The sequence below is a fragment of the Oncorhynchus nerka genome, linkage group LG1 (assembly GCF_034236695.1).
Source record: "Oncorhynchus nerka isolate Pitt River linkage group LG1, Oner_Uvic_2.0, whole genome shotgun sequence".
Classification (NCBI taxonomy): Eukaryota; Metazoa; Chordata; class Actinopteri; order Salmoniformes; family Salmonidae; genus Oncorhynchus; species Oncorhynchus nerka.
The window spans coordinates 4,343,121-4,351,771 of NC_088396.1; the positions used below are offsets into that span (position 1 = coordinate 4,343,121).

Genomic DNA, 8,651 nt, shown 5'->3' on the forward strand with positions numbered 1-8,651 from the left:
AGTGATGAATCACGCTTCACCATCTGGCCGAATCTGGGTTTGGCGGATGCCAGAATAATACTACCTGCCCCAATGCATAGTGCCAACTGTAAAGTTTGGTGGAGGAGGAATAATGGTCTGGGCTGTTTTTCATTGTTTGGGCAAGGCCCCTTAGTTCCAGTGAATGGAAATCCTAATGCTAAGGCATACAATGAGATTCTAGACGATTCTGTGCTTCCAACTTTGTGGCAACAGTTTGGGGAAGGCCCTTTCCTGTTTCAGTATGACAATGCCCCTGTGCACAAAGCGAGGTCCGTACAGAAATGGTTTGCCGAGATAGGTGTAGAAGAACTTGACTGGCCTGCACAGAGCCCTCACCTCAACCCCATTGAACACCTTTGGGATGAATTGGAACGCCGACTGCGAGCCAGGCCTAATCGCCCAATATCAGTATCACCTCACTAATGCTCTTGTGGCTGAATGGAATGAGATGTATTAAGTCTGATTATTCCCTGGGATTCTCAACATCCTGAAATAACTCCCTTGACAGAGTGATGCTGAATGTAAAAAATGTCCAAACTCTCCCCTACAATGAAAGACTGTGGGAACGTCAAAGGCCCTAATAAAACCTGGAGGAGCTATTCTTCTCACACACTAACCCGGGGGGCGACTTCAGTCTGGTTGAGTCAAACCAAAGAGCTTTCCAGAACGTTTGCAATCTGAGAAAGAAGATGTCTACTTTATAACTTATCTTTGGAAGACCGAGCTGGGTCAAAACGTGTTGCACCATACATCCACTGACGTGTTAAAACCGTTCCTGGTCTGTTGCACTTTTTCAAACCGTGAGAGTACATGTCCTTGTACTGTGCGTACTATGGTTACCTACAGTATTTTTTTAATGACATAAAATGCTTTACAATTCAATCAATCAACCAAAAGAGGGAGCAACAGTCACAAGACAAAGTGCAGAGGAGAGAACCCTTGAGAGGAACCCTACTGCTGACTTAGTGAGTGTTTCTGTATCGCTCTATCCCTTACCTCCACAAGTCTTCCCGTCATATGTAGCACAGACCCAGTCATGGCATTCACAGCGTGGTCCATAGTAGTTCCCTGGCTCTGCGACCTGGCATATGCAAGCCCCACAGTCACACTCTCCCCTACCACTGCAGATAAGGCCTTCAGGGGTCTTGCACCGCCGTTGGGACGACTCAGCAGACAGCGTACATACCTGCCTGGGAAAACAAGAGGATTAGCTTTTTATATCGCTATAGCCTATAGATCACATATTTGATGTATGTATTAAGTATATTATTATCAACACAATCTCCATAACTGGCCATAACTGCAGCAACAGAGAGATGGCATGGCTGGCCCTTTTAATTCTGGCGTATGGGGCAGTCTGTGGAGCCGTCCATTGATTGTGGAATGTGTTGACATTAAGGTTAGGGTTTAGGTTTGGGATAGGGTTAGAAACAGAAAAAATAAAAGTACAAAATGATTGCCTACAACTGGGATTGAACCTGGGAGACAGTTTAAGCAGATAAATCGTTCACTTCTTTGATAAAAGCACCAAATTTGGAAAATATGTAGATTCATGTACCCTGAAAATATTTAGATTGAAGCCACCCCAAATTTGACCCCTGGCGTCCGTGGCGACCATCTTACAAAATGGCTGCTGTCGTTAGCACTAGTTATCTGGACTTTTTCAAGACAAACGCACCAAATTTGCTTTGAGGTAGATTAATTTACCCTGAATAGATTTAGATATGGAGCCACCACAGATTTGGCCACTGGAGACCTTGGTAGTCATCTTAAAAAATGGCCATAGATGGTAATGCAATTTTACATTTCACAAGGCCTATTTTGAGACAATCACCACATTTGGCACAGAGGTAGATTTAGAGGTAGATGTAGGTACCCTAACATTTTTAGATATAGAGCCACCACATATTTGGTCCCTGAGTGCCATGAATGCCATCTTACTAAATGTCCCCAGGCTGTACAACTATTTTACAAACATTAAATCTACAAAACATCATGGCATATAGTGTACTTCTTTGACTTTTAAAAGTCATAGCCTATACTTCTTGGCTTGAATCTTCTGAATGCCAAAAAAGGCTTAAAGGCCCAGTGCAGTCAAAAACTTGATTTCCCTATGTTATATATATACACACAGTACCAGTCAAAGGTTTGGACACACCTACACATTCAGGGATTTTGTCTGTACTTTTACTATTTTCTATATTATAGAATAATATTGAAGACATCAATACTATGAAATAACACATATGGAATCATGTAGCAATCAAAAACGTTGTATATTTTATATTTTTAGCCACCCTTTGCTTTGATGTCAGCCACCCTTTGCTTTGATGCCAAAAGTCTTTGGGAAAAAAAGGAGTTCCCACATATGCTGAGCTATTGATGGGACAAACTTCCAGAAGGACAACCATCGCTGCAGTACTCCACCGATCAGGCCTTTATGGCAGAGTGGCCAGACGGAAGCAACTCCTCAGTAAAAGGCACATGACGGCCCTCTTGGGGTTTGCCAAAAGGCACCTAAATGACTCTAATGATGAGAAACAAAATTCTCTGTTCTGATGAAAATAAGATTGAACTATTTGGCCTGAATGCCAAGCGTCTGGAGGAAACCCAGTACCATCCCTACGGTGAAGCATGGTGGTGGAATCAGCATTATGCTCTGGGAATGTTTTTCTGCGACAGGGACTGGGAGACTAGTCAGGATCGAGGGAAAGATGAGCAGAGTGAAGTACAGAGGGATCCTTGATGAAAACCTGCACCAGAGTGCTTAAGACCTCAGAGTGGGACGAAGGTTCACTTTCCAACAGGACAACAACCCTAAGCACACAGCCAAGAGAATACAGGAGTGGCATTGGGACAAGTCTCTGAATGTCCTTGAGTGGCCCAGCCAGAGACGGACTTGAACCCGATCGATCATCTCTGGAGAGACCTGAAAATAGCTGTGCAGCAACGCTCTCCATCCAACCTGACAGAGCTTGAGAGGATCTGCAGAGAAGAATGGGAAAAACTCCACAAATACAGGTGTGCCATGCTAGTAGTGTCATGCCCAATGAGACTCGAGGCTGCCAAACTTTCTTCAACAAAGTACTGAGTAAAGGGTTTGAATACTTATGTAAATGAGATGTTTCTTTTTATATATTTGTATTACATTTGCAAACATTTCTAAAAAACAGTTTTTGCTTTGTCATTATGGGGTATTATGTGTAGATTGATGAGGGGGGAAAACGATTTCATCAACTGTGAAATAAGGCTGTAACCTTACAAAATGTGCAAAATGTCAAGGGGTTTGAATACTTTCCGAAGGCACTGTATGTACTGGGGTTGGAACAACTCAGCAAATAGAAAATAAGGGAGGAGGAGAGGTGGACCTCTCTGCATACAGTGTCTATAATACATTTGTTGTGTATATGTCAATTAGATTTCTCATCTTGGCCTTTATTCTTATGTGTTACAGGTACAGTGCCTTCAGAAAGTATTCATACCTCTTGACTTGTTCCACATTTTGTTGTGTTACAGCCTGATTGATCTTTTCACAAACATCGACACACAATACCCCATAATGACAACGGAAAAACATGTTTTTAGACATTGTTGCTAATTTATCGAAAATGAAATACAAAAAGATCTCATTTACATAAGTATTCACACCCCTCAGTCAATACTTTGTAGAAGCAAGTTTTGCAGCGATTACAGCTGTGAGTCTATCTGGGTAAGTCTCTAAGAACTTTCCACACCTGGATTGAGCAACATTATTATTTAAAAAAATCTTCAAGCTCTGTTAAATATGTTGCTGATCATTCCTAGACAACCATTTTCAGGTCTTGCTTTAGATTTTCAACTAGATTTAACTGTAACTTGGCCACTCAGGAAGATTCACTGTCTTCTTGGTAAGCAACTCCAGTGTAGATTTGGCCTTGTGTCTTATCCTGCTGAAAGGTGAATTCATCTCCCAGTGTCTTGTGGAAAGCAGACTGAAACAGGTTTTCCTCTAGGATTTTGCCTGTGTTTAGCTCCATTTCGTTTATTTTTTATTAACTATCCAGTCCTTAACGATTACAAGCATACCCATAACACGATGCAGCCACCACTTTGCTTGAAAATATGGAGGCTGGTACTTGTATTGGATTTGCCCCAAACATACAACTTTGTATTCAGGACAAAAAGTCAATTGTTTTGCCAATTGTTTTGCAGTATTACTTTAGTGCCTTGTTGAAAACCGGATGCATGTTTTAACATATTCCAAAGCATCTTCCCACGGTTAGGTACCCATAACTTGATGCAGCCACCACTATGCTGGAAAATATGGAGAGTGGTACTCAGTAATGTGTTGTATTAGACTTGCCCCAAACATTGCAAACAGGATGCATGTTTGGGAATCATTTGTATTCTGTACAGGCTTCCTTCTTTTCACTCTGTCAATTAGGTTAGTATTGTGTCGTCAGTGTTGTTGATCCATCCTCAGTTTTCACCTACCATTAAATTCTGTAACTGTTTTAGTCACCATTGGCCTCATGGTGAAATCCCTCAGCGGTTTCCTTCCTCTCCGGCAACTGAGTTAGGAAGCACGCCTGTATCTTTGCAGTGAAAGTACAATTAATAACTTCACCAGGCTCAAAGGGATATGTCTGCTTTAAAAAAAAAGACCCATCTACTAATACGTTCCCTTCCTTCTTTGCGAGGCATTGGAAAAAGTCTATGGTCTTCATGGTTGAATCTGTGTTTGAAATCCACTTTACAGATAATTACAGATAGACTTTCAGATAATTATATATGTGGGGTACAGAGATGAGGTAGTCATAAAAAAATGATGTTTAACACTTATTTCACACAAAGTGAGTCCATGCAACGTATTATGTGTCTTGTTCAGTTCATTTTTACTCTTGATCTTATTTAGGCTTGCCATAACAAAGAGTTTCAATACTTATTGACTCAAAACATTTCAGCTTTTCATTTTTAATACAAAATATAGAAAAACATTCCACTGTGACATTATGGGGTGTTGTGTGCAGGCCAGTGCCAAAACATCTCAATTGAATCCATTTAAAATTCAGCATGTAACACAACAAAATCTGTAAAAAGTCAAGGGGTGTGAATTTTTTTCTGATCGCACTCTACATTCTATATCTATGCTATACCTTTCCTCATCCCTTCTTTGAACTTTTTCCATTTTCTTTTGGGGAATAGTAATGTGTGTTTCCTTTTGTAAACAGTGCCGGTCTCTGGTAACAATCCCCATCTCACGAGTCAAGAATCCCTCTGTTCTCTCTTCCCTCACTTTCTTCCCTCATTTTATTTCCTGTGAAAAAGTAATTTGTCTATAGGTGCAAGGTGACTGTGTGAAGTTTTACAGCTTTAATTGGAGTCGTACTCACTTTCCCTTTCTTTCTGACTGTTTCTCTCACTCTCTCTGTCTTCCTATCCTCTCCTCTCTCTCCATGCCACTTCCTCTCTCTTATTTTTCCTCTCTTTCCCCCATTCTCTCTCCCACCTTCTCCCTCTCTCTCTGACTGTAAATCTTTTGTGGCTCCTGAACGTTCAGCTCTGCAAATGCTGTCGGAGTATCTCACAAATGAATGGATTATCTCATTGTAATGTCATTTCTATTACTATTCACGTCCTATTTTAAGCATAATGTGAACTAACCAATACCTATGAACTAACTAATACCTAGTGTACTCTAAAGGCAGGAATACCTCCTATGGCTGGTGAGCTACTGTATGACAACAGCTAACCAGTGCAATATAAGAAAATGGTCATTTGACAATAGCTATAATGTTTCTCTGTGTTATGTAATTCAACTGATAATGGCCGAGGTTAGAGCTGGGGTAGAAACCTACAGTCTACAGACACAAGTATGTCAATGTTCAATGTTCAGGAAAGAGAGACAGAGTCCCGAGTCATTTCAAATAGGTTAAAGGGAAAGGAAAATGGGGATACCTACTCAGTTGTACAACTGAATGCAGTCAACTAAAATGTGTCTTCCGCATTGAACCCAGGTGGGAATGGAGAATGAGAACCAAGAAAAGAACATACTGTACAGATACAGATATAGGATCTCAATTTGATCACTCTCTTGTTGCTGAGAATATTCCAGCAATGCAGGAAATGCAAACTTGTAGTGTATATGAGTTTTTCAAAGGATTCTAAAGTTAGCAATTTCCACTTTGAAATTTCAGATTTGATTTGCCCGTACAAAAAAAATGTATCACCCCCTACAAAAATGTCCCTTAATTATAATCCACATAATAATTCACATTTCCTCTTGTTGCAGAACTATTTTCCTGCTGTAGCAAACTGGCTGTACAGTCATTCCACTTGGACTGCAACTCCAGATGGGCGATCTTTCAAAGCTTTTGTTTTGCTGTCCCACTCACTCTTTTGGTCTAGGTTTCTGACATTCTTTTCTATTCCTGGCCTCACATGCTAAGCCCTTTCCTGTTCAGGAACAGCAGAAATATTCCAAGGGGTGAGTAAAACCCAAATATCAAATATTCCTGCCACTCCCAATTTTATAAAGGAACAGCTTATTACACTCTTTATGGAATAATGCATGCATACCTTATCTAAAAGAAATGGTGGCACATTAACAAACACAAACCAACCAGGGAGAAAAAACTCAACCCTGCATTTGAGCTATGGGCTACAACAACATACTGTTATTAATCCTTGACTTCACCGTAGCTGTCACATGTACAGTAATGGTACAGAAAGCCTCTATATTTCCCAATTAACATGTGCTGTGGATTTTGGGGCCTTACCACCCAACCACATAACACAACAACAAACACCCTACACAGCCTCAACATTGGCCACATTCACATGCGCTCGCGCACACACACACATACACACAGCCCCCTGGTGCACCTATTTTGAGTAAATACCTCCTTCTCTCTTCAGCTGAGTCAAGTTTACAGACTATGCTCTGCAATGTCATGTGGCAATACTTACTGCAGGCTCCCCTTCAAGGCCAACGCAAAGGAAGATGTGGTTTCCCACATTCACATCAGACAACTATTTCACTGTCTATTTTTGTTTAGTTTTGTGTAGTATCATAAGAAATGCAGATGCATGATACAACACAACACAACAGAAGCACTCGTGACATTTCAAGGGAATGGTTTCATATCCTGCAAATGCAGCTTGATCTTTGAATGTGTCAAACAAATTGTCATCAACACTTTGTACAGATACAGTTGATATGACATAGACATTCTTTTCCACTATTGATGTAACGTTTGTTCAATAACTTTTCAATGTCACATAATGTCCTTTGAAAACACCTACCCAGTGCAGAGGTAGCAACTTTCTTACGTGTCAATAAAATAAAAAACAGAGAATCTGACAGTACAAACTTAACCAACCACATTTACGTACACTACTGTAACGGCACCTTTTTCTACTTCTAAACGTTCACCCAGTCAGCAGATCTCACCTCTCTCTCTCTCTCTCTCTCTCTCTCTCTCTCTCTTTGAAACCCCCAAACTAACTGAAAAAGAAAGCCATGGTGAAACTCCAAAACTCACCCCAGCGATTGTAACAAACTTTGCTCGACAGCCGTGAGCAGAATAAGAAGCAAGGGAACTAACATACAGTTCACCAAAGCCTCCGCACGCATGTTTAAATCCCACAGAAACCTGGAGTGAAGTCGCCTACAAGAATTTACCCCCTTTTTTTCCCAAACAGAGGGAGAGCTAGAGGGAGCGAGGAAGAGGAGGAGTGGGGAAGAGAAGGAGAGAGAGAGGGAGAGAGAGCAACGGGTTGGACAGAACTGGTCAACCCTTCAGAGGCCAATAGCTCTCTCTCTCTCTCCATACAAGTGCCTTTGATTAGTTGTGACTCTCTCAGGCTGAGTCCTGGGCAGGAGTTGGAGAGAAGTTCAGTCACAGTTATGTAATTAGAAACAGTCTTTCATACATATGATTTATCGTTGTTTTTTCTCTCTTTCTTTCCTGAGTCCTGAGTTTCTTGATCAAAGACAAGTTTTGAATCAAAAGTACCCTAATAGGTACTATACCTGACCATGGTCAAACTAATGAACACGTTTTGCAAAGCAGTATTCATTGAACATTTAAATATTTTATTAGCATTTTTCAATTGTGTAAAAAAATGTTAATGATTATAGGCCTATTTAGATTTTTTTTATTTTGTGATTATTGGAAGACACCTGACAAATGACTGATTCCCACAATCCTGCAAATCATTAATTGTGGGGGAAATTTATTTTTTACTTTTGCTATACATTTACCTAAATAATTGTCATATATTGAATTTCCATGTCATGATTGCACTGACTGTTGGGTTTTTAAGGATTATGGACTTGTCTAAACCAATAATATACACTGATTTAAGACACGCAGGCACTGCCAACCAACTGACGCTGCTATTGCCAGGAAAATCAAAGTGGCTGTTCCACTGGATGTCATAAGGTGAATGCCACATTTTGACTTAAATGTAAATGTAAATGTAAAATCCACATTTTGGTGGTATATTTTCACTATTTAGGATTTCCATTTGAGGCCTGTGGTCTGCCAGTGCCTGTTTCAGCTTGCCCCAGTAGCCTACCTACTGTTGCTGGGGGGATGAATTTGCGCAAACCCTGCCGCAGCTGCAGCCGTCTGCTGCTGATGTGA

General features: G+C 40.7%; 1 protein-coding gene across 1 annotated transcript in view; it reads right to left on the minus strand.

The window, feature by feature from the left end:
- Positions 1 to 7,738, minus strand: part of itgbl1 (integrin, beta-like 1) — a 141,292-nt gene extending 133,554 nt beyond the window's left edge. The window contains exons 1-2 of the mRNA XM_029649201.2: positions 7,545 to 7,738; positions 1,018 to 1,211 (exon numbers count right to left, since the gene is read on the minus strand). Coding sequence (XP_029505061.1) covers positions 1,018 to 1,211; positions 7,545 to 7,636 — 286 coding nt within the window. The 5' untranslated portion in view covers positions 7,637 to 7,738. The remainder of the gene's footprint in view (positions 1 to 1,017; positions 1,212 to 7,544) is intronic.
- Between the last annotated feature and the right edge of the window lie 913 nt (positions 7,739 to 8,651).